Genomic DNA, 22,222 nt, shown 5'->3' with positions numbered 1-22,222 from the left:
TATAAATGAGATACTTACTGACTATTGTTATAAAAGCCTACGTTGCAGCATGTTGATTAACGGAACTCGCGCTAGCTTTAAGCAGCGCAGGTTGATAGTGTCTTCCTCCAGGGTCAACAGGTCAGGTAACGTGAATGTGAATGTCAACAACGGAGGAAGACGCTCGCGGAAATGTAGCGCTAGTGTGAAATTATGATTTGTTTTCCTCAGTTGGAAATAGAGCATTGGCCAAAGATGAGGCTCGAAGGTCCAATATTGAAGAATCTTGTTCATGTGCAGCTCGTTGGCCGATAAAACAACATTAGTTATCGGGGAATGATGTTTCATAGAATGCTTGGAAGCTCTCAAGTACTTTTGGAGAAATTTAATTTGAGTCCGGAGGTACATGTTTCTCTCCTTTGCCACGGAGAGAGCATGCTCAAGCTTGAGCACTTCTTGATCAAGGTGAACTGAATAAGGGCCCAAACGCAAAACCTCTAGATGGACTTCGTCTAGAAGGACGTTTAGAAGATTCTCTTTAGTTCTGATTTCCTCGAATGCTGTCTTGGCTGCCTTGTAAACGTCTCTTTTATAAGAGTTTGCGGTACTGGCAATGATCTCATCAGGAGCTAGGCTTGTTGACGACTCATTTGCCCAGAATCCATCTACCAAGACAGATTTGGCAACCAAAAACCCTGCTAACTCTTCGCTGCGCTCAAACTTGATCGGCCACCACACCTTCGCGACCTCGTATGATAGGTTGAACATAACAGGGTCGCTGGTCACTTCCAAATCTTCGAGATCCTCAAATGAGCGCTTAAGGGCTTCAGAACGAGGCGGATACTTGGCGACAAGTTTCTTTAGATTCTCAAGCTTTTTCGGCTTCATAATAATTTGATTATCACTTGACACAAAAGAGAGGTAATGGTCCAACTGTTCATAGTGGAAAAAGTCAGGAACGTTGCACAAGTTCTCGAAAAAACTCGCTATTCCTCCTTGCAACGACTGCAAAAAGGGCCTCATATTAACAATAAAGATTTTCTTATGCTGCGACGTCTGATTCGCAATCATCTGGATAACTCTTGCAAGCACCGTAAGATTTCGTTTGGCCGTTGCGGTTAAAGGAGCTTTGAGCTCTAGGTACTTTTCCGGAAAGAGAATCGCCGGGTTGATGTACCGTAGGAAAAACGTTCCGACTAGAAGGGAGGAGGTCTGCTGTTTAGATGCCTGTTGGAAGCGTAGTCGTGCCAAAAGGTCTATCTGTTTTGAAATCCACCGCATCCCATATGGAACTTGATCGACACTTGAGAAGATTGACTGCAATAGGGTCATAATCAGCTCCTTGAGTTTGCTGTACCGTTTCTCAGCAACTTCATTGATACGACCGTAGTCTGGGTGTTCTTCGGCAGCATGCAGATTGAATGGGTCAGATGATACGTCTCCAGCTTCCCTGAGTTCATTGAAAATTGACAAAGGGCCTATATCCAAGCTCTCCTCGATCTCCAGAACTTTCTCCAGCATGGGCGTAAGGACTTCTCTCAGATAGGACTGCCCCGGAATGCGTTGAGCAAAGGAAGTCATCATTCGGGGCGCAGCAGAGTTAGAACGCAACAGGGACGAGAACTCACGAGTCGACTCGAATTGGCGGGCCAAAACTTGCAAAAATGTCAACAGCCACAGCTGTTCCTCGTGCTGGTTGAACTGGTTTCCATAGATGTTTGAACACAAAATTTCAAGAAATTCATCGATCTCGCTAAGACTGCATCTGTGGGCGAGATCAGCCAAATACTGCGTATTAGATTGAAGCAGTCCCAAAAATCTGCCGTGCAGACGGAGACTGCTCTCACCGATGTGTATCTGGTCAGAACCAATATCTTGCTGTGCAGTTCGAGCAGCTTTGACTTCAGAGCTTGCGTAGCGGTTAAAAACACGTTTTTCCAAAACCTCCATATCGCATTGCAGCAGCCTGTTTATTTGTGCTGTGTCAGTAACTTTGAGTTTCAGTTCCTCTATCGTTTGTTTTACATCCTCCGTCCTGGAAATCTGGGGGCTGGCGACGCTGCTGTGTGAACCAAGACGGGTTTGGTCCATGTCACTCAGCACATGGCTCGTTGTTTTGTCCTCTGATGGAATGTCCGTAACTGCAGTCTCCAAAGACATACAGACTCTCCAGAACGAGGCGGTTGTGTATATGTCTACAGGGACGAATAAATTATCTAATCTGCAGGCTGTGCGTCCCATGCAGCATCAGCACAGACGAGGTCACAGGTGTGCTCTCTACGTGGGGTTTCTGCGATATAAATAGGAGATTGCTTTGGAGACTTGCATTTGACTCATCGGCAGGTACTGGTTTTTGTGCTGTTTCACAAATGGACCGCAATCTTGCGATCTGCCATATGCAGGTGGCACATTTTGCGCCTCCTTTTCTCAATTGGCCCAAATCTATTCGATAATGCTAAGTTCAAGTGGTCAACATCATCCTACCAACTTTTGGATTTGCTTTTCGAGCTCAGTCACAATTTCTTGATTATCCCTCCCCTAGGGTGCGCGCGATCCAGAGGCTAGAAAAAAATATTACTCGCGAGTTTACTGTTTCTTAGTCATGTCGGATATTGAAAAATATCGTCGAGCGGCAGTGATCGTTCAGAGCGGTTTAATCTTTGCTTTTAAAGAATTACACCGTGATTTTGGAGACAAAACGATTGGCCAGGTCTGCCGAAGCGTTGATGAGTTTTTGGCTCGTGAAGTATCTCATTGCTACAAAGCTGTAGAGGAAAAGGGTATCGCTTTACCTACAGAGATCTCAAAGAATGATTTCGTATCCGGCGTGGCACCTGAGGAGGCTGATATATTCCAGGGCGGTGTCATTGGTGAAGGAGACGTAGTTAAAGTCGCTCTTGGTGTGTATATTGACGGCTACACTGTTCAAGCAGCTCATACAGTGATTGTCCGGGAAAGAGTTCCTCAGGAGCCTTGGACCGGCTTTGATGCCGATACAGCAATTGCAGCATATCTTGCCAATGAAGCAGTGATTTCTCTGTTGAGTATCTGTCTCTCTGGCAGCCACCCGCTCGCTGGATCAGGACCTGTTAGCGGTAGCCGGGTGCGGGCAGTTGTCGATAGCATTGCCAAGACGTATAACTGTGAAGTTGTAGCCGGGTCGACGGTTCGCAAGATCAAACAGTTTGTTGCTGGTCAAAAAACGGTCCACGAGCGTAACGCCAAGGCCGTTGAATGGTTTGAGGAGACCCCCATCAAGGGGTACACTGAAGCAGACAACTTTTTGTTTGAGGCGGGTGATGCAGTGCTAATCGATTTGAATGTGGCCAGTTTGAAAAACGCCGAGGGCAGAATCAAGCTTGTCGAGTTCAATGGTTCTGGCAATGCACTAGAAAAGCCCACTGTGTATGCCCGCGACCACACCGTTGCCTATGCTTTGAAAACATCGAATGCTCGGGCATTGCTGGCAAAGGCAAACCGGCAGTCAGTGTATCCTTTCAAATTGAGCTACTTGACTAGCGATGAGAGAGAGCTGCGCAGTCTGCGGCTGGGTCTTAACGAGTGCGTCCAGCGCCGCTTGCTGGTTGCGTATCCCCGACTGCAAGCTCAGTTTGTTCCCCTCAGCAAGAAGCAGGGCGTCCCTGTGAATGTTGCCAGAGAGATGACTACTGTGGTGTTGATCCCCGGTGCCAAGTCTGCATCGGGTTTCCCTGAGCTGTTACGACTTGGTGGAGGACGGCAATTCCCTCCTTCCTGGACGCACAGCGAGCTCGCCCTTGCAGATGAAGACGCTGCAGCTTTGTTGAATGCCCGTGCAGAAAAGTTCGCCGCAGTGCGGTTCATAGAGGTCACCGGCCGGGTAAGCGAGGGAGAAGAAGCAGCGGCGGCGGCGTCGGCCATGGACATTGAGTAGAAGCGGAAACGCTTGGTTATTTTTCTTAATCTTGACTATATGTTCTAAATAAAATCAACCCCGGGAGAGCGGAAACTGAGACCATCACAGATGGCAAAAGAAGAAACGAGACACATGGGTTGCTATAACGTAAACGAGAGTCAGATGTGAATGGGCATTGGAGCTTACTTCTTCTCAAAGTCGTCAACCTTAGCCTTAAGATCAGCAATGTCCTTCTCGCGGGCAGCCAGCTCCTCGCGCAACTTCTTGAGGGTCTCCTTCTCAAGCTGCTTGACGTAGAGGTCCTCCTGGGCCTTCTCACGCTTGGTGAAGCTGTCACCGCTGGTAGTACCACGGAAAGAGCCAGAGTCGCCACTAGTGTAGAGGCGGGCACGAGAGATCATACGTGGGGCATAGCGACGCAGGGAAAGCATTTCGATTGGGTGGAAAGTGAAGAGGTGGGCGTAGTCAGCTTTTTGCTTTATATTACAATGCCGCCAGGCCTGGAGCGGTAAGCACAGGTTTGTCAGGAATTATCGAGAGGGTTCTCCAGATTGATTCAGACTTGGCTCTTTTTCGAGATCGGTTTTATTGAATTGACGAAAAGGCCAGTGCAACGGTAGACTCCGCAGAATTGTTTCTTTGGGCGGGCATTCACAATGGCAGCTAAAGGTGCCGCAGGCCCAGCTGCAGCAGGCGCGTCGAAACACACCAAGAGTAAACCCTCCAAGCGAGCGAAACCGGCCGCCGCCAAACAAATCGACCTCGACCGGCAGTGTGGGGTGGAATTACCCAACGGGTCGAAATGCGGGCGTTTATTGACGTGCAAAACTCACTCAATTTCTGCCAAGCGGGCGGTGGTTGGCCGGTCGCGACCGTTTGACACCCTTTTGGTGGCCTACCGTCAGACCCGGCAAGTGCAGCAGAACGCCAAGTCCTCGCAGACGGCAAAGAGCATGCAGGAGGATATTTCCGATGAGGCACCCCTGCCGCCCCACGAAGAGATCCAGCAAGTGCTACTGGGCACGCTGCAGTCGCACGCAACGCCGTTGTACCGTCGTGTGACATATCCGGTTAAAAGCCGAGACCGGTACCTGCGGGTTCGGGAGCAGCTGCTGGGATCGTTAAACAGAGTGCCTCCGCTTCCGTCGAGCTCGCAGAGTACGGGAATCGCTCAGCTAATGTCGCTGACGGGCGCGGTGCTCGGCCGCTCCGTGGTGTACAGTCCGGCCACAGGCTCGCAGTACATTCGGCAGGCCCGAATCTATAGGGACCCGGATATGCGATCCAGGCTGCAATCGCAGCAGGCGCCACAGTCGCAGGCGCCACCGGCGACCAGATCGTCTGAGATGGCCCCAAACCGGACTGGATAAGCGAATATTTATAAAATTGCCCTAAAGCGGCCGCCATGGGCCGAATGGATGCGGAAAGGCCGCATCCGGCCGATACCGGCGGTGGTGCTGCAGCGACCCTGCGCCAAGCCAACGTTTCTAACTTTTTACTTGTAGTTATTTGTGTCGTTTCCGCGATGCCCAAACTCTATCGGATGCGGGTTTCAGCCCCCAATGCGTGCTGCAGCGATGCGTTCCGTCTGGGAATAGAAGGAGGTAGGGCAAGGGTGGCGTAAAAAAAGAGTAGTTACCCTGCCGACGCCTCATTTGCCTACGGCGGCTTTGCTGGAGGGAAGGTTTATCGAGAATTTAGTGGGGATTCCTGGATTACATATAACCCACCACGTCACGGTTGCCACCAATTTGTGTCGAATCCAGGATATAAAACCGAAATTAAACGATAGAAATGACTTCGCGTGAGGATTTTACGTACCTGGCCAAGCTGGCTGAGCAGGCGGAGCGCTACGAGGAGATGGTTGAGAACATGAAGAAGGTGACCGAGCTGGCCGACGAGCTGACGGTCGAGGAGCGGAACCTGCTTTCTGTCGCGTACAAGAACGTTATTGGCGCTCGCCGCGCGTCTTGGCGCATTGTTGCCTCTATTGAGCAGAAGGAAGAGTCCAAGGGCAACACCCCACAGGTCGCACTGGTCAAGGAGTATCGGCAAAAGATCGAAAAAGAGCTCGCCAACATCTGCAATGACATTCTGCAAGTTCTTGAAAAGTATCTCATCCCCAGCGCTGAGAGCGGCGAGTCCAAGGTCTTTTATTACAAGATGAAGGGTGATTACCTCCGTTATCTTGCCGAGTTCGCTGTTGGGCAGCAGCGCGAAGACGCCGCAAACGAGTCCCTCAAGTCATACTCCACTGCTGCCGAGGCTGCAAATTCCGAACTGGCCCCCACGCACCCCATCCGTCTGGGCCTGGCCCTCAACTTTAGTGTCTTTTACTACGAGATCCTTAACTCGCCCGAAAAGGCCTGCAAGCTGGCCAAAGACGCCTTCGACCAAGCCATTGCAAAGATTGATGTGCTCTCCGAAGAGTCGTACAAGGATTCCACTCTCATCATGCAGCTGCTTAAAGATAACCTCATGCTCTGGACTGGCGACATGACTGAGGTCGCGCCCGAAAAGGCCCCCGACGGTGCACCCAAAGAGGAGGCTCCTGCTGCTGATGCAGAGTAAAGCTCAAGTAGTTAGATTCTCGTTTTTTTAAACACCTGCTGTATTTGCCCTTTATTTCCTGTCAACTCAACCATCACACATCTTAGGTGACCCAAATATGTGGCCCAAATAGCTGTCCTAGTGACTGGCCTGATGACCATGGTTTGGCTAAGCGACGGTAACCTACAACGCTGGCTATATAAATAAATTAGTGGCGCTTTTGCAGCTTGGTGCGTTGGCTCTTTTGCGCATAGACCAGTAAACTCTCGACCATTCCTTCCAGCACCTCTTTTTCTCCGTTTAGTCCCATTTCCACGCTCTCAAACTCCTGCTGAAGCAGCTCGGCTGCCTCGACCGTCGCCTTGAGCGTGTTGATGTGTTCATTAAGCTCTTCATCGCTCATGCCCTGCACGGCCTGCTCGCTCACCAGCGTCAGAAGACGCCAATGGGGTAACCGTGAGCTGTCGGGCAGCCCCGACGTTTTGTTTTTGTCTGGCAGCACCATTTGACGTGTCTCAGCTTTGGGCAGTGATTGATCCAAGTCAAGAGGCGCACCTAAAGCTACAGCCAGCCGGCGATGCACGGCAGACTTGGACCATTCAATCAGCATGGCTTGAGGATTGGCCATCAACTGCTCCCACAGCATTTGGCTCGTGGGGGTAAGGTGGTCTTTGGTTCCGTACACGAACTTTTGTTGGACTTTGAAGAACTCTTTTAGACGGTCGCCTGGGTTCGCGACATCTTTATATGAAGAAAGCGGTAGCGGAATCGATGAAACCTCAGGCTCGCTAGCTTCAGGAGCCGCCGGAGACGCTTCCGGCTCGTCGAATTCCTCGTAATCGTCGAAATCACCAAAATCATCCTCCTCGAACCCATCGCTGTCGACCTCTTCCTGGTCGTCTGCCACAACCTCAGGCTCGGCCTCCACGCCTGCATTTTCAACCTCTGCCTCATCCACATCCTCTAAAGTAACCTGTCGCAGGGCAGGCACGGCAATGTCCTCGACCTCAAACTCTGTTTGGTCTCCCGGGGTATCTGTCATGCTGACTTGGCTGAGCACGACGGTGAACTTTTTGAGGCCCTTTGTGGCCGGGGAATTTTTGGCGTTTTTTGCTATATATTCTGTTGTTCTCCGCCTAATACAGCTCTTCAGTCCCCGAAATGCGGCAAAACTGTCCAACTATTGCCGCTGGATATTTATGTTCTTGAACGTGGCATTTGTCGCATGGACGCCGCTAAAGCAGGTGCTTTCGAACCCCAATCCGTTTGATAGCAAACGCGGGGCTTATTCGCTGTTGAAGGTATACCCCAGTGCTTCTCAAAAGCTCATTTCCAAAAGCTACCGCATCATTAGCTCCAACACCCATCCCGACAAGGCTACGGGCGACCATGAGACGCACGTTTTGATTTCTACAGCGAATTCGGTGTTGAAAGACGAGAAACTGAGGTTTATGTACGACAGAATTGGATCTGGGGCGTTGAAGGCGACCGATTCCACCATCACGGACTTCCTGACTGCTCAAATCGTATCGTTTTCACTAGGGTATTTGACAAAACTTGGTGCAATGTTTCCTACACTTTTATTTACACGGCCCGCCAAGGAAATCTTTATGCTTAATTTTGCCGCGACAGTTTTGGCTGGTGCGGCCCAGACAATGCTGTTGACAAGATCTCAAGGACATGTATTTGAAATCCCTATTTTCCAGTGGCTCAGGCTGGTTGACTTGGCATTGGGCTCGTTTTTGACTGTCTGCCGCTGGTTTTTGGTTGCGCCAGCCGACCCGGTCACTGTTCAAGCTCACAGAACCGCTCAGTTGGCCAACGATTATGCCCTGTTACTATCCGGAACGGTTCTTCAGACCTCCAGACCGTTTAAACAAGACGCCAAAACCGACGCTAAAGCCAAGGCTGCATTGAAGTCAAAGATCCTGGAAACCTACCGACTGGGCGATCCAAAAACCATGCAACTGTATGTGAATGCGTTCCAGGAACTACAAACCCAGCCTCAAGATCTCAATTCGCGGACCGGGAGCGAACCAGAAGAACTCTGAGGGCTCGTCTGAGGGATCATAAGTGGCCAATGGCTGAACGACAATTTCTTGTGCAGCGGCCTGCGCGAGAAACTCGCCAAAAGTGTCTTCGTTTCTGACCGTGGTTGCAATGATTGCCTCACAATTGACCGACAACAGACGTCTCAAAATACATATAAACGCAGGAAATATATCCACGTCGTACAATACGTCTGCTGCAATAACCAGACTGTTTGCGAAATGGTCAACTGCAGCATCAGGTCCCCAATACAGTTCCTGCACGTCTGCGGTGAGGTTGTTGAAGGAAATGGTCTTGTTCAAACGCTCGACAACAGCTGGGTCACCGTCTGTTAAAACGGTATGTGAACCGAGCGATGCTGTGACCATTCCGGCAAACCCGGTTCCCGCGCCCAGCTCAAGAACTCTTTGATTTTTCAGATCGACGGCGGTGGTTGATATAAAGTAGTCCCCCAACGCTAATGCAGCCTCCCAAGTGCGGTAGCCGGTTCCGCCGAACTGCACGAGCGTGTGTCTGTTTTCATTGACCGTCAACAGGTGCTGGCCAAATCGGTAATAAACAGGTGTGCTCTCGTCAGATCGAATCGATGTTTTTTCGCCTTCGGAATCGCTCGGAACCATCAACCCTGCATATGTGGTGATGAGCTCTTCGACAGGATCAGCAATGTCAGCTGACTCTATTGCAGTCAGCAACACACGCAGGATCTGGCGAACATACGACCTTGGCGCCTTAGACGCGAAAAGTGCATGAAGGAGTTCTTTTTGTTGCGATTCGGCCTGATACATCAAGACAATTGGACGAATTGATGCTACCTGGGCCTGCTGGGCGAACAGCTGTTCCAGAGGTAGCATGATTTGTGACTCTGGAGGCTAAAACTTTGAAGTTGGTTCAAGAGTGTTCCACTGACTAAGCAACGACACGCCCGAGGTTAGTTGATGTATCCCACCTTGAACCCTGTGACAAACTTAGACAATAAACGTGTTCTGATGACGTGGGTAAGGGGTGGGGGTGGTTCTTATCGTGCAGGAATATTTATTGGAAGCCGAGGAGCAAGAGCCGATGAAAAAATCGCCTTGCGCTTGTGGCCACGAGTTGGTCCTGGCACCGGAAGGCGCCCTGCTGTCAAATTCAGAAATTTGATTATAGGAATACCTCAGAGTTTTGCCGGTTGGCTCGGAACCGCCACCCAAAATCGGTGTGATGAAAACCCGACGTGCATTGTATGCACCCTTACCCTTTTGGGGGCACTAGGTTTTATTTTTTTCGTTCGTTGGGCATTGGGTTGCAGCAGGTATATATATATACAGATCGATTGGCTGCCCGGATTGCGTTTGAATTTCTAGTTCGTCTGATATTCACCATGGCATCTCAGTTCAAGGAGCTCAAGGCTTCTGATATTGAAGACATTGCTGCTGGCACAACCTTTCGCTCTAAGGTGTCTTACAACCGTGGCGCTGAAAAATCAGAGAAGGAGCTCAAGCAGTCTCGCGAGAAGCACATCTCTGAGCAGCCGCTCACCTTCTCCAACTTCTTCCAGAAGATCCAATGGATCAATACCACCTTGATTCTGTTGATTCCCTTGTTTTGCACAGTTTTTATTCCCTACGTCCCCTTGCAGCGCAAGACGCTTATTTGGGGCACTGTCTGGTACTTTTGCACCGGCTTCGGTATCACTGCCGGCTACCACCGTCTGTGGTCCCACCGTGCCTACTCGGCTCGTTATCCTTTGCGTCTTTTGCTTCTTTTCTGGGGCTCTGGTGCCGGCGAGGGTTCCATCAAGTGGTGGTCTAACGGTCACCGCACTCACCACCGCTACACTGATACCGACAAGGACCCCTACAATGCCAAGCGTGGTTTCTGGTTCAGCCACATGGGCTGGATGGTGTTTGTTCAGAACCCCAAGCTCAAGGGCCGCACCGACATCTCCGACTTGTTGACCGACCCCATGGTCATTTCCCAGCACAAGTACTACTTTTACTGGCTGGCTGTTTCTGCCTACCTGTTCCCTATGGCTGTTGCCGGGTACTTCTGGGGCGACTGGAAGGGAGGCTTGCTGTACGCAGGTGTCTTCCGTCTTTTCTTTATCCACCAGGCCACCTTCTGCGTCAACTCGCTTGCTCACTGGATTGGTGACCAGCCGTTTGACGACCGCCGCACTCCTCGTGACCACACTTTGACTGCGCTGGCCACTTTCGGCGAAGGCAACCACAACTTCCACCACGAGTTCCCCAGCGACTACCGCAATGCTCTCAAGTGGTACCAGTACGACCCAACCAAGCAACTGATTTGGATCATGTCCAAGTTTGGTCTCGCCTACAACTTGCAGCGTTTCTCCCAGAACGTCATTGAGCAGGGCATGGTCCAGCAGAAGCAGAAGAAGCTTGACAGATGGCGCGCCCGCCTTAACTGGGGTGTCCCCATTGACCAGCTGCCTGTCATTGAGTTTGACGACTTCAAGGAGAAGTCCAAGGACCGTGATTTGGTTGTCATCTCTGGTATTGTCCACGACGTCACTGATTTCGTCGAGAACCACCCCGGTGGCCGCATTCTTATCAAGTCTGCCATCGGCAAAGACAGTACTGCTGTCTTCAACGGTGGTGTCTACCGCCACTCCAACGCCGCCCACAACCTGTTGGCTACTATGCGTATTGCTGTAGTCCGTGGCGGTTGCGAGGTCGAGGTCTGGAAGACTGCCCATCGCGAACGCACCGACGTCGATCTGGTCGAAAGCGATGGCAAGAAGATCCACCGCGCCGGCCAGCAGCCCTCAGCTGTTCGCGGCCACTTTGGTGCCCCTGGTGCTTGAGTTTACGTAGATAACTATTTATGAAATAAGCCTTTGCTATTTGAAACACGCCGTGACGAGTGTCACTTTGTTTGATGTCGTGCTTTTCGCTGAAACGCACATTCCACCGCAGTGGGTGCTACTATGCGCAGCATCATTGGTTTAGCAGTATCATAGCCACTAGCTGTCAAAATACCCTCTAAAAGCCTACTACACAGTTAACCCTCGCTACATTACTTTATCTGGGGAAAATGAAAAAGCCACTTTGTCATGTCCCAAATCACAGTAGGGCCGCCAGACCTTAAAACGGCTGATCCACGTGCGGTGGCTCTGGCCAAATACCTGCGGCACCACGAGCTCTTGAAACAGCGGCCGGCTTTGCTGAATGGCGAGCGCAAGGATTTTTTCCGCTTCAAACGTGCTGCTAGAGCGCTGCAGGACCCGGCCTATGAAAAGGCCCGGGCTAAAAACCCCCTGCTGCCAGAGGTCGACACTCCAGACAAATTATCCGAGGCTATCCGATTACTACCTTTGAATCGGCTCGCGTTCAACGTCACCAAGCTCGAGACTGACTTTGCCCTCCAGAACGGTCTGAAACCCGTTTCCGGTGTGCCGTGCTGCATGGTCTCTCCAGAGCAGCGTAACGGCCCTGACGAGTACTACATGTGGTTCTACAGCCCTGCTCCTCTTAAACTGTATCTCCAGGGCATTGGTATTCTTGGTGCCGTCGTGGCCCTCATCTTCTTCCCCCTATGGCCCTTCAAGGCCCGCAAACTGGCTTGGATGCTGTCGCTTTGGGCGCTTGTCTTTGTCGCGTTGATGATCGTTTTGGCAATTGTCCGCTTAATTTTGTTTGGACTCACCCTTGTCCTCGCCCCTCCTGGCATCTGGCTGTTCCCCAATTTGTTTGCTGACGTCGGCTTCCTCGACAGTTTCAGACCGCTCTATTCGTGGCGCGGCCAACGCACTTTGCCTCAAAAGGTCAAGCGTAAGAAGCGAGCAAGAACTCCAGTGGGTGCGGCCCCGGGCGCTGCTGCCGGCCAGGCCGCTGGTGCCGCTGGTGCCGCTGGTGCCTCTGGCTCTCGTGACGCGAGCCCTCAACCCGGCCAACCCGGCCAACAAATGAGTGCTGAGCAGCAGGCTGCCATGGCTAGAATCCAAGCTAATCCCATGCTTCAGCAATTAATGGCCCGCACGCTTGGCCAGGCCAACGAGCGCGTCGAGCAGCGTCTTCGCGAGAAGGTCGCCCAAGAAGACATCAAGGACCCCGAGCTCGTCAACAAACTCAAGATTGAATACATGCAACAAGAACTCCAAAACGTCCAGGCCGAACTCCAAAAGGCCGGGCTTGTTCCCCCCGGTGCCAAATTGACTCCTCAGCTTAAAAAATGATAAACTATTGTTACTAACTATAAACCATTTTACAACTTTGCAACTGATTCGACTCCCCGGGCAACAGCGCGTTTGTAGGCAGGCCGCTCGTGCACCTTGTTGAACCACTTGAGAATGGCTGGGTACTTGTCGAGAAGCGACGGGTCCAGCTGCTTCATAAAGTCAATGCCGTTTTCGTACATGATGTCGCCGCCCGTCAAGTGGTCGGCAGCAATATAGCCGTTTTTGGAGATCTGGTCGTTGAGCAGCGAGAGACAGAGATGCATCTCGGGACGAGCGTACTTGGACTCGATCACATTGAACAAGCGACGCAGCAAAAACGAGAACCCGGTGGGCGCCTGCTGAACAGCGACGTGGTCAATGTACAAGGCCAGCCCGGCGGTCATGAAGTTGCTTTCGGCTGCAAACAGGTTGTACTCAATATCATTGCGCTCCTGCTCGTTGCGGGGCTCCAACTCGGTGCCCTTGCCGTACTTGTCAATAAGATACTTGCAGATAAACCCACTCTCGGCCAGCACCTTGCCGTCCTTGTCTACAACAAGAGGTGACTTGCCTGTGGGGTGGATATCCTTGAGCTCGGGGGGAGCAAGCTGGGTCTTGGGATTGCGCTTGTACGCCTTGATGGTGTAAGGAACGCCCAATTCCTCCAACAGCCAGAGTGCGCGAGTTCCGCGGGAGTGCTCGAGGTAGTGGACGGTGATTTCTGAAGTCATGGTTGCTGCTGGACGATTACCGCTACTGGTATTTATATGCAACCCTAAATTCTAGATTTCGTATGCAGGCCATCTGTAAGCCTGAGCCACGCATGTGATACCAAGCAAGGTGGGCGAGAAAATATCGAGCATTGGCGGTGTGGGCTTCGGCCCAAAGCTAGCCATCGTAAACAAAAAGCATATATAAACCCAACTTGATCCACGATCGCGTTAAGACCACGGTCTCTGCTCGCTTCTCCAGATTTGTCATGCTGCCTATCGCATACCAACTGGAGCACAAGCCAGTGCTCGTGGTTGGCGGAGGCGACGTTGGAACGTCGAGAGTCGAGCGGCTTTTGCGAGTCAAGGCAGATATTACTCTTGTCTGTCCCGACGCGACCCCAGAGCTCGAGAAACTAGAAAGAGACAAGAAACTGACCTGGATCCGGCGTCGGATGGATATTGAAACTGACCTGCAGTCCCAGCATTGGGCGATGGTTCTTACGGCGATAGATGACCGTGAGACGTCCATTGAAGCAGCAAAGCGGGCTCGAGAGCTGCGGATTCCCGTGAACGCAGCAGACATCCCCGAGTTTTGTGATTTTTACTTTGGGTCGACCATTGAGCGCGGGCCGCTACAGGTGATGGTCTCGACAGGTGGTGCAGCACCTCGGCTGGCACGACGAATCCGCATGGCGCTAGAGAACTTTATCGACGAGCTCGAGGTCGAGGGTGCAATCACAAGAGTGTCCAAGCTCAGATCGCAGCTGCGACAGAAGCTATCTGGACAGGATCGAGACACCACCAAACGACGGATGGCCCTAATGAGTGATGTCTGTGACGAAAACAGCTTTGCGGAGCTGGCCGCGTTTTCAGACGAAAACATTGAAGAGATGATTGAGAACATGCTGCTAGAAAGCGATTCTCCAGAGCCCACGCCAGAGACTACTGAGCATGTGACATCACCGCCGGACCCTGAGGGACCTCAGCCTTGGCATTCTTTAGTGAGAGAGGCTATTCAGTGTGGAAACGGACCTGAACCAGAAGTACCGCCTTATCCTTTCAAGCAGGCGCCACGGAAGAGCTGAATTTAGTTTCCTCTGGGGGCCCATCGGACTCCGATTCTGGTTTTGCGTCTGGCTCGGGCTCGGGCTCAGACTCAGATTCAGACTCAGACTCAGACTCAGACTCAGACTCAGACTCAGACTCAGACTCGGACTCAGACGAGTCGGGAGCTCTTTGTACAAAAGTCGGAAACTCAAGCACCGCTTCTCCTTTTATCGACTCTGCAAGTGTTTGGTCTCCATCAAGACGTTTGTATGCGTCCTGGGTTTGCAGACACAGATCACTCCCCAACTCTTTGATATATACACTGTCCGGAACCTGTACAACCTTTGTTTCGCCATCAATGATCAGCTCAACTGTCCAAATAAACACTTTCTTAACCTTATCCCAGTGCGATTTGTTCTGTTTGGCCCGAGACATTTCTCGAGGTAGACTCTTCACTATACAACCGTTTCGTGTGCGCTGCGGCTGTTTTCGCTGAGGCTCTGCCTTTTCCAATTGAATCGTCCGCCCCATTCGCTGTAAAAAATTATAGTCCCGATCTAACCCAGTAGTCGTTAAAAGCTCTTCTCGCGAGACCCTGCGGGCAGGATCTAGCTCTCCCGTGCATCCACTGAGCCTTTTGTGCTCTTTGGAGCACTCTACAGAGCATGTCCGAAGCCCGCATGCCGGACATCTGTATCGGGCTGGGTTTTTGCATATAAAGCACTCCGCAGCCGCTGCTTTTTTTATTGATTCCTCCATGGATCAGCTCGAAAAGTGGTCGATGACCTAATCGGTGATTTTCAGACAGAGAAAGGCCGTCAAGTAAACGTTTAATCTATATTCAAATCAAATACGAAAAATACCCTGTCTACTGCTCAGTATCCATAAACTGCTCGAACTGAGCAAAACCTCAAGGTTAGGTTACAAGGCATATCAGCCAGCCGATTAATAAGGCAGCACGACACCTACCATACATGTCTGCCAGTAGCTCTCCAGGGATCCAAACGCTGCTAGCAGCCGAGCAGAAGGCTCAAGATATTGTCCAGAAGGCACGGCAGTACCGCAGCGAGCGATTGAAGGCGTCTAAAGCGGACGCCCTCAAAGAGGTCGAGGAGTACAAGCAGAAAAAGGAGGCGGAGTTTGCTAGCTCGTCGACCAATGAGCAGGTAAGTGCGAACCAGCTCAATGAGGACGCCGAGAAAGCAGCCCAGGCGCAAATTGAGGCGGTCCAGAAGCAGGGTGCCGCATCAAAAGACAAGGTCATCAAAATGCTCGTGGAGCGGGTAACTGCCCCCAATACTATCAAGGCTTAAATATATAATTCACAGTAGCTAGCGTCCAGATCTAAATCTGCCGTTTTTGAGTTGGGCCCCCTCGGGCTCTTTGGCAATTATATCTGCGCATTCGTGGATTTCGAACTTTCCCAGCTGACGTTGCCAACAATGGAAATCCTCGACCACATAGCAGCGCAGACAGCCATCACAGCTCTGGTGGGGCTGCTTGCTCTGCCGCTCACATACCTGATGTGCGCGCGATTCTTGTTTCGGGGTTCTCGGAATCACGAAGGGATCCAGTTCTCGTTACCGATCCCCGAAGCCGCCCAGGAGCATTGGAAAGGTAAACGAGTCTCTGTGATGAACATTCGCGACGAGAGTGATCCCCAGTATATTAAGGCGCTCTGCCCGGCAACTGGCCAGTTGCTTGGCTCCTTCAAGGCCGCTGATGAGGCCGCAATCGATGACACGCTTGCTCGAGCCACCGCGGCCCAGCGCAAGTGGGGCGAGTCTTCTTTCGATGACCGCAGACGGGTTCTGAAAACGATCGCCCGCTATATTTCGGACCATCAGCGTGAGGTCGCCCGCGTGGCCTGCCGTGACACTGGAAAGACAATGCTTGACGCTGCTCTAGGTGAGATTATGGTCACCCTGGAGAAGATCAAGTGGCTCATAAAACATGGCGAAGATGCCCTGACCCCTTCAAAGCGGCCTGGATCCACCAATGTTTTGCTATTCTACAAGGGTGCTGAAGTCCGCTACGAACCCTTGGGCGTAGTCTGCGCCATGGTCTCCTGGAATTACCCCTTACACAACCTCATGGGACCCGTGGTCGCCGGTCTTTTCGCGGGTAATTCGGTGGTCGTCAAGGGCAGTGAGCAAGTTGTGTGGTCCTCGGAGTTCTTTGTTCAAATTGCAAAGCGGGCCTTGGAGCTGGAAGGATTCGACCCCGAGACCGTCCAACTCATTAGCTGCTGGCCTGAACATGCCGATTACCTTACTTCGCACCCTGCTATCAAGCATATCACATTTATCGGTTCCTGTCCGGTCGCCCATAGTGTCTGCACGGCTGCAGCTAGAAGTCTTACCCCGGTGGTAACTGAGCTCGGCGGCAAAGACCCCTTGGTGGTGCTAGACGATGTGAGTGGGGCAAAAGTCAAAGAAATTGCTTCAATTATTATGCGAGGTGTTTTCCAGAGCGCTGGCCAGAACTGTATTGGAGTTGAGCGGGTCATTGCTCTCCCCAAGACCCATGATGCTCTTTTGGACATATTCAAAAAGCGAGTGCCCCAGTTACGTCTCGGCTCTTCGATCGACGAGCTGGCCAACATCGATATGGGCGCTCTTATTGCTGCCCATCATCTGGACCGCCTGGAGGCGCTTGTCTCTGATGCGGTTGCTCAGGGGGCGGTTTTGGAAGCCGGCGGAAAACGGTTCGCTCACCCCAAATACCCGCTCGGCATCTACTTCGAGCCAACTCTGTTGAGCGGAGTTACTAAAGATATGAAGATTGCGCAGGAAGAAGTGTTTGGCCCGATTCTTTTGCTCATGAAGGCCGAGTCCGTTGACGACGCTATTGAAATTGCCAACTCCACGCAGTTTGCCCTCGGAGCTTCAGTCTTTGGCTCTTCCTCCCGCGACGTCGACCGTTGCGTGAAAAGCATCAGAGCTGGCAACGTTGCCATCAACGACTTTGCCACTTATCATCTTTGTCAATTGCCGTTTGGCGGGGTTGGCGGCTCAGGCTATGGAAAATTCGGCGGCGCTGAGGGGCTGCGGGGCCTGTGCCTGGAAAAAAGCGTGTGCTACGACCGCTTTCCTTTCATCTCGACGTTTATTCCTCGCGCCCTCGACTACCCGATTCCCTCGGTCGCCAAGGCCTGGAGCATGGTTCGCGCTTTGAACGACCTGGGATACGCCCAGTCTGGATGGGTGAAATTCAAAGCATTACGCCGGCTCTTAGGCATCTGATATATGTAAATACTAGCTAGCCTTTTTAAAGGCATCTGTGAGCTTCTGAGTGTACTGCTTCACCACGTCTTCGACCTGGCCGTTGAGCTTGCGGAAATCGTCGGCCGTGAGCTGGGTTCGGGCCTTTTTGATCGGATTGAGCGCCTTTTGGCGGATTGCAGCGATGGAGTGGTGAGACTGCGACTGCTTGAAGTGCTCAAAGTCCTCTTTGATCTGCCTGAGCACCGAGTCCTTTTTGGAGGCGGAGTTGGGCGGAATCGTCACGGCAAGAGTCTGCTTGTCGGTTGCCACAGGCTCTGCCGGCATATTAAGTTGGCCAACAACCGCACTCTGGATATACTTGACGTGCTTGGGGTCGAAAGCAACGATCATGACCTTGTTACCCCGGGTTGCGACGGTTGCGATCTCATTAAGTTTCTGCTCGTGGGTTTTACCAAGGTTGACTGAGAGTTGAGTAAATCGCTGGAGCTCGCTGGAGCCCTGCTTTGCCAGCTTGGCTTTATCGTTGAACGCCTTGATCGTCTTCTCAAGGGAGCTCTCCACTTCCTTGATGTCGAGCAATGCGGATATGTCGATCTCGGGCTCTTCTGCGACTTTCGACGCTTTGCCGCCCCCAGCGTGCCGCTCCTTCTTTTTCAAGACAGCTCGAGCCGTCGAAAACTGCGCAACGCCCAAATGGGTGCCCCGCAAAACCGGGCGACGAGCTGCTTGAAATATCAGTCTGGCTGACATAATGAAAAGCGACAGATGACGCGGTGAGGCATTTCGTGACTTGTGCAGAAAAGCAGCGCCGGCCAAAAAAAAGGTGATTCGTGCGTTGCAGGCCCAAGTATGGGCTTCAGCCACCCGAAAACTCGCGAGGTGAAATGGGGCGTCCCCACAGGATCGGTAATGCAAAGAATCTGGCTTGGCGTGCGTAGTGTACCTGCAGCTTTGCACACTTACAGCAATGGATACCCCCTGCACTTTTAGGAGCGACCATTAAAGCCGCATGCAGCAGTCGAAAGCTACCTTGTCGGTATTTTGTTCGAAACGGTATTTCTGCCATTTTTTATTTTGTATTCGGATAGTCTCTTTGCCGACCGGTGATTACCGTGCATGATAAAGGTATCATCTTCGTAAAAATCATGTGGCGCGTACATCTGAAGCACGGATATCCGAAGTGTGTTACTGAGAAGCATATTACAGTGGCTGACATAAAGGAAGTGTGTCTCAGGGCTGAGCTTGATTCAACAACCCCCGCCTTGTTTTGGTTGCAAAAAACCTGAACGATACCTATTTACAGGAAAAAGATCAACCCAGGCCGTTATTCTTCTACTGCAGTAACTGTGAAGATGGAATTTAGCACAATGTGGCGGAAACGCCAGGCCTGCAAGCGCTGCCGCCAGCTGAAAGTACGGTGTCAGTTTGCTAGCCCGGCAGCAACTGCGTGTGTCCGTTGTACAAAGTCCAATATCGAGTGCGAATACCCGCAGCCTGAAGCTGGTAGCAATGAAATGGCTTCAAACGAACTAGATGCACACAGCGCTCGCTTATCGGGCATATACGACCCCAATGTGCGTGCGACACTTGCTTCGGGCAATATGAATGATAAAGTGAAAATGGCACAGCAAATCAAGTACCTAGAAACACTGATCAGGGACGCTCGGCGAGAGCTCGACGCAATCACCCGAGCCGGAGCCACCCCGCTGACCCGAGCACTGGCCCTCGAGTTTTACACTTTGGACGAGGCCACCGAGTTCTACAAGAGTTTTCAGAAATGTGCAGTCAAATACCTGAATGCGACATTCATCCCTGAAGATATGAACAAATGCGATAAAGACTACCCTTGGACCTGCATGGCAATGATCACGATCGGCGCCCTGAACAAGTCTACAGACAAGGCGCGAGATCGAATGGAAATGTGTACCCCGATGCTTGAGATAGCAGTCGGTGGCGATGCAAAAATGTCCAATGAAGACATGCAGCTGGCAATGTCGCTCATGGCAACTTTCCTGCTCCAATATGGCGACCGGGGCATTTCAAGACTCTACGGAGCCCACGCAGCGACCCAGCGAGTGCTGAACATGGAAAAACTCGACCCGTCGCCCCCCTTTGGCATTTATATTGGTGGAAGCAATATTATTGCTTTGAGCATGACCGCAATGGGTCGAACGCTTCGTCCACTGGCCCAACAGTACGTCCAGTTGATTCGGGGGGCCTGCGGCTGTGGCTGGAGCCAAGAAACCGAGCTGGCAAAAGCATACATGATTACCAGGGTTTTCGAGGCTGCCAAGATCCGCTTCCGTCGGGCGAACCACATTTCAGAAGTCTACGCTGCGCAGGAAGATGCCATCCGGGATCTCACCACGCTTGCGTCCAATTGCAAAGACCCAGTGCCAGCGTTGATCTCGGCCGCAAAAATTAAAATCGGAGTCAGTGCTTTGCTGCTGCTGCTCGTCATGGAGCCCGACTCTGTTGACCGACAGAAAGTCGCCCGGGCGCTGGTCAACCACACTATGAACGAAGCATTTACGTTATCTTCTATCTTTTCTATGCTCCCCGAAGAGCACCGGGACTATTTACCAACTTATGTTTACATTCTTATGGAAGACGTTGTCGTCTGCGTGACAATTCTTCGCTACGCTACGTTCGCTCTGGGGCTAGACGTGGACGTCAACTCGGATCTTATTTTCTCAACCGTCGAGGACACTTGGAAAAACATGGCCCTCAAGTCATTCCTAGCCCGCCAGCTGTTTGTGTCTGTCATCCAGGTCAAGGAAATGAGCAGCATCAAGATCGGTGTCTTCAATAAGGCCACCTCCATGGTAGAAGGCCCTGGAGACCTCGAAGACTGGGCCATCTACGCCCACACCCTCGGGAAAGAACACACCTGTATCACGGTAAGCCGTGAACTCCTTCTGAATATACTTATTGAAGAGACTCTGAAGACGCTGCGGGCACCAGAGTCCACGATTTTGATTGCACCTCGTCCGCCCGCTCACTATATGGCGCTGCCTCATCTCACTGAAGAGATGATCGCCGACCGAGTTTCTCAGTTTTTGTTGTATCTATAGACTCCTATAGCTTTCATTGAAGAACTCGCTATTTTTTAAGCAGACTTGAACGAACGGCTCTTGCGCTCGCCAAGGCTCTGCGGGAAGCTCGACTGCTTCCGCACTTTGGGCACCGGCACTGGCTCGTCTCGTTGGAAGCCCATGTCGCTTATGCGACGATTATAGTCTGTGGCAGGAAAGAGGGCGCCCGTCAGGTTGCTAGAGTCGGAGACATTACGGCTTTGGGATATTGCCTGGGAGAGAATCCACTTGACCCGGTCCTGGTCGGAGCTTTGGGTGTCCCAGTCGGCCTCTGTGAATCCCTCAGGCAGGGCCTCTAGGCCAGCTAGAGGGTTCCCGGAGTCCTTGGGGTTATGCTTGGTTGGCCGGATCTTGGCCAGGCTCAGCAGCGAGCTCACGGACTTTTTGTGACTGACATGGAAGCTCGGAGACTTGGTAAAGTCAGAATGCATTTCGCCCAACTCAGGATACAGCTCGGAGTCTGGGAGCTTTTCAGTGGGTATTTGCTCGGGACCTGCCACCAGGGCCATGAGTTCGAACCCTAGCAGCAGCGTCGAGAACATCATCGAGCACACCCAAAGACACAAACAGGCAATTTCGTATTTCAGGCTTGAGCTGTGCGAGGGCGAGTTGAAGCGGGCAGCCGCCCAGTAGAGCCCAGAGATTGTTCCAAGAGCAGAACATATAAAATAGATAATTGAAGTAGACCACCGGTGGGGGAACACACCCACCAGAAAAGTGCAGAACGCTAAACACAGCAGCAATCCTCCTAGGAGCCCCGCCGAAACCTGTAGACTCAGCTCGGAATAATGTTTTGCAGATAATAGAATCGCCAGACCAGCTGGCGGTATAAACAGTATTGAGCCACAGAACGCAATACAGGAAATTGCTGGGAGCTCAAGCTCCACCTTTAGCATAGTGTTTGGTAGCTGGGAAGTGTCAACAACAATCGGTTCTGCAGGTAGCTGCAGGAGAGCGCAGAGACCTTGGATGATTAGAGTGTTTTGAGACTAGATGAGTTTTTATTTGCCGGTAAGACGCGGTGGGTGTAGTGCAAGCACACAGGCCGGCTGTAGCAGACCTGCTGGGCCTATACCAGGGTGTGCCGCCTTGAGGGAGGGCGGATCTCGCTGAGCACTAATTATTGGAAATTTGTAAACAAACTCCAAAACCACCGTTGGGCTTAGTCAGCAATAAAATGAATGAGGAAAACAAGGCCCATATGGGCTACCGTCCCTATTTGGGTTTGGTTGCCCGGGGGCCCATATCCGTGAAGAAACCGATTAGGTAATGATTAGCGAAATGCAGGGCATCCAGTTCGCCGAACATGCCTTATGTAAAAAGAAAAAAGGCTGGATATACTGGGTGTGCTCGGTGCATTTGGGCCCACAAAACGATGTCAGTTGCCCCGGACCACCTGATTTTCTTTTGCACATTCCCGAAACTCTACGAAAAGTGCCGGCGTGCCCAGCTAAATTCCCACGCTATGCCAGAACCTCCCCACACGGCTCATTGGGGATTTCTATGCG

At 51.7% G+C, this 22,222-nt stretch overlaps 18 protein-coding genes across 18 annotated transcripts; 10 read left to right on the top strand and 8 right to left on the bottom strand.

Annotated features, from left to right (window-relative positions):
* Positions 1 to 27: 27 nt before the first annotated feature.
* B9G98_00803 (GTPase-activating protein) lies at positions 28 to 2,139 on the bottom strand (the record flags this gene model as incomplete). Its single annotated transcript, XM_024807361.1, has 1 exon — positions 28 to 2,139. One exon carries the CDS (start codon positions 2,137 to 2,139, stop codon positions 28 to 30), a length of 2,112 nt encoding a protein of 703 aa, XP_024663129.1.
* Positions 2,140 to 2,581: 442 nt separating this feature from the next.
* B9G98_00802 (putative metalloprotease ARX1) lies at positions 2,582 to 3,892 on the top strand (the record flags this gene model as incomplete). Its single annotated transcript, XM_024807360.1, has 1 exon — positions 2,582 to 3,892. The coding sequence occupies one exon, from the start codon at positions 2,582 to 2,584 to the stop codon at positions 3,890 to 3,892; it is 1,311 nt and encodes a 436-aa protein (XP_024663128.1).
* A 25-nt stretch (positions 3,893 to 3,917) lies between these two features.
* B9G98_00801 (ATPase inhibitor, mitochondrial) lies at positions 3,918 to 4,305 on the bottom strand (the record flags this gene model as incomplete). The annotated part of the gene is made up of 2 exons (XM_024807359.1): positions 3,918 to 4,014; positions 4,061 to 4,305. 2 exons carry the CDS (start codon positions 4,303 to 4,305, stop codon positions 3,918 to 3,920), a joined length of 342 nt encoding a protein of 113 aa, XP_024663127.1.
* A 225-nt stretch (positions 4,306 to 4,530) lies between these two features.
* B9G98_00800 (SAGA-associated factor 73) lies at positions 4,531 to 5,244 on the top strand (the record flags this gene model as incomplete). The annotated part of the gene is made up of 1 exon (XM_024807358.1): positions 4,531 to 5,244. The coding sequence occupies one exon, from the start codon at positions 4,531 to 4,533 to the stop codon at positions 5,242 to 5,244; it is 714 nt and encodes a 237-aa protein (XP_024663126.1).
* Positions 5,245 to 5,668: 424 nt separating this feature from the next.
* B9G98_00799 (DNA damage checkpoint protein rad24) lies at positions 5,669 to 6,445 on the top strand (the record flags this gene model as incomplete). The annotated part of the gene is made up of 1 exon (XM_024807357.1): positions 5,669 to 6,445. One exon carries the CDS (start codon positions 5,669 to 5,671, stop codon positions 6,443 to 6,445), a length of 777 nt encoding a protein of 258 aa, XP_024663125.1.
* A 187-nt stretch (positions 6,446 to 6,632) lies between these two features.
* B9G98_00798 (hypothetical protein) lies at positions 6,633 to 7,466 on the bottom strand (the record flags this gene model as incomplete). Its single annotated transcript, XM_024807356.1, has 1 exon — positions 6,633 to 7,466. One exon carries the CDS (start codon positions 7,464 to 7,466, stop codon positions 6,633 to 6,635), a length of 834 nt encoding a protein of 277 aa, XP_024663124.1.
* Positions 7,467 to 7,623: 157 nt separating this feature from the next.
* Positions 7,624 to 8,475, top strand: B9G98_00797 (Chaperone protein DnaJ; the record flags this gene model as incomplete). The annotated part of the gene is made up of 1 exon (XM_024807355.1): positions 7,624 to 8,475. One exon carries the CDS (start codon positions 7,624 to 7,626, stop codon positions 8,473 to 8,475), a length of 852 nt encoding a protein of 283 aa, XP_024663123.1.
* Positions 8,416 to 9,324, bottom strand: B9G98_00796 (Protein-lysine N-methyltransferase efm3; the record flags this gene model as incomplete). Its single annotated transcript, XM_024807354.1, has 1 exon — positions 8,416 to 9,324. One exon carries the CDS (start codon positions 9,322 to 9,324, stop codon positions 8,416 to 8,418), a length of 909 nt encoding a protein of 302 aa, XP_024663122.1.
* A 509-nt stretch (positions 9,325 to 9,833) lies between these two features.
* B9G98_00795 (Acyl-CoA desaturase) lies at positions 9,834 to 11,279 on the top strand (the record flags this gene model as incomplete). Its single annotated transcript, XM_024807353.1, has 1 exon — positions 9,834 to 11,279. One exon carries the CDS (start codon positions 9,834 to 9,836, stop codon positions 11,277 to 11,279), a length of 1,446 nt encoding a protein of 481 aa, XP_024663121.1.
* Positions 11,280 to 11,528: 249 nt separating this feature from the next.
* Positions 11,529 to 12,650, top strand: B9G98_00794 (Translocation protein SEC62; the record flags this gene model as incomplete). Its single annotated transcript, XM_024807352.1, has 1 exon — positions 11,529 to 12,650. The coding sequence occupies one exon, from the start codon at positions 11,529 to 11,531 to the stop codon at positions 12,648 to 12,650; it is 1,122 nt and encodes a 373-aa protein (XP_024663120.1).
* Positions 12,651 to 12,679: 29 nt separating this feature from the next.
* On the bottom strand, positions 12,680 to 13,363 carry B9G98_00793 (Glutathione S-transferase 3; the record flags this gene model as incomplete). The annotated part of the gene is made up of 1 exon (XM_024807351.1): positions 12,680 to 13,363. The coding sequence occupies one exon, from the start codon at positions 13,361 to 13,363 to the stop codon at positions 12,680 to 12,682; it is 684 nt and encodes a 227-aa protein (XP_024663119.1).
* Positions 13,364 to 13,611: 248 nt separating this feature from the next.
* Positions 13,612 to 14,430, top strand: B9G98_00792 (Siroheme biosynthesis protein met8; the record flags this gene model as incomplete). The annotated part of the gene is made up of 1 exon (XM_024807350.1): positions 13,612 to 14,430. The coding sequence occupies one exon, from the start codon at positions 13,612 to 13,614 to the stop codon at positions 14,428 to 14,430; it is 819 nt and encodes a 272-aa protein (XP_024663118.1).
* B9G98_00791 (hypothetical protein) lies at positions 14,405 to 14,923 on the bottom strand (the record flags this gene model as incomplete). The annotated part of the gene is made up of 1 exon (XM_024807349.1): positions 14,405 to 14,923. One exon carries the CDS (start codon positions 14,921 to 14,923, stop codon positions 14,405 to 14,407), a length of 519 nt encoding a protein of 172 aa, XP_024663117.1.
* Positions 14,924 to 15,366: 443 nt separating this feature from the next.
* Positions 15,367 to 15,705, top strand: B9G98_00790 (V-type proton ATPase subunit G; the record flags this gene model as incomplete). The annotated part of the gene is made up of 1 exon (XM_024807348.1): positions 15,367 to 15,705. One exon carries the CDS (start codon positions 15,367 to 15,369, stop codon positions 15,703 to 15,705), a length of 339 nt encoding a protein of 112 aa, XP_024663116.1.
* A 129-nt stretch (positions 15,706 to 15,834) lies between these two features.
* Positions 15,835 to 17,637, top strand: B9G98_00789 (hypothetical protein; the record flags this gene model as incomplete). The annotated part of the gene is made up of 1 exon (XM_024807347.1): positions 15,835 to 17,637. The coding sequence occupies one exon, from the start codon at positions 15,835 to 15,837 to the stop codon at positions 17,635 to 17,637; it is 1,803 nt and encodes a 600-aa protein (XP_024663115.1).
* Positions 17,638 to 17,649: 12 nt separating this feature from the next.
* Positions 17,650 to 18,369, bottom strand: B9G98_00788 (Ribosome-recycling factor, mitochondrial; the record flags this gene model as incomplete). The annotated part of the gene is made up of 1 exon (XM_024807346.1): positions 17,650 to 18,369. One exon carries the CDS (start codon positions 18,367 to 18,369, stop codon positions 17,650 to 17,652), a length of 720 nt encoding a protein of 239 aa, XP_024663114.1.
* Positions 18,370 to 18,971: 602 nt separating this feature from the next.
* Positions 18,972 to 20,693, top strand: B9G98_00787 (hypothetical protein; the record flags this gene model as incomplete). Its single annotated transcript, XM_024807345.1, has 1 exon — positions 18,972 to 20,693. One exon carries the CDS (start codon positions 18,972 to 18,974, stop codon positions 20,691 to 20,693), a length of 1,722 nt encoding a protein of 573 aa, XP_024663113.1.
* A 35-nt stretch (positions 20,694 to 20,728) lies between these two features.
* Positions 20,729 to 21,610, bottom strand: B9G98_00786 (hypothetical protein; the record flags this gene model as incomplete). Its single annotated transcript, XM_024807344.1, has 1 exon — positions 20,729 to 21,610. One exon carries the CDS (start codon positions 21,608 to 21,610, stop codon positions 20,729 to 20,731), a length of 882 nt encoding a protein of 293 aa, XP_024663112.1.
* Positions 21,611 to 22,222: the final 612 nt, after the last annotated feature.

The sequence above is a fragment of the Wickerhamiella sorbophila genome (assembly GCF_002251995.1).
Source record: "Wickerhamiella sorbophila strain DS02 chromosome Unknown contig1, whole genome shotgun sequence".
In the NCBI taxonomy this organism is placed as follows: domain Eukaryota; kingdom Fungi; phylum Ascomycota; class Dipodascomycetes; order Dipodascales; family Trichomonascaceae; genus Wickerhamiella; species Wickerhamiella sorbophila.
Note: the sequence above shows the minus strand (reverse complement) of the source record. Positions and strands in the feature narration are given on the sequence as shown.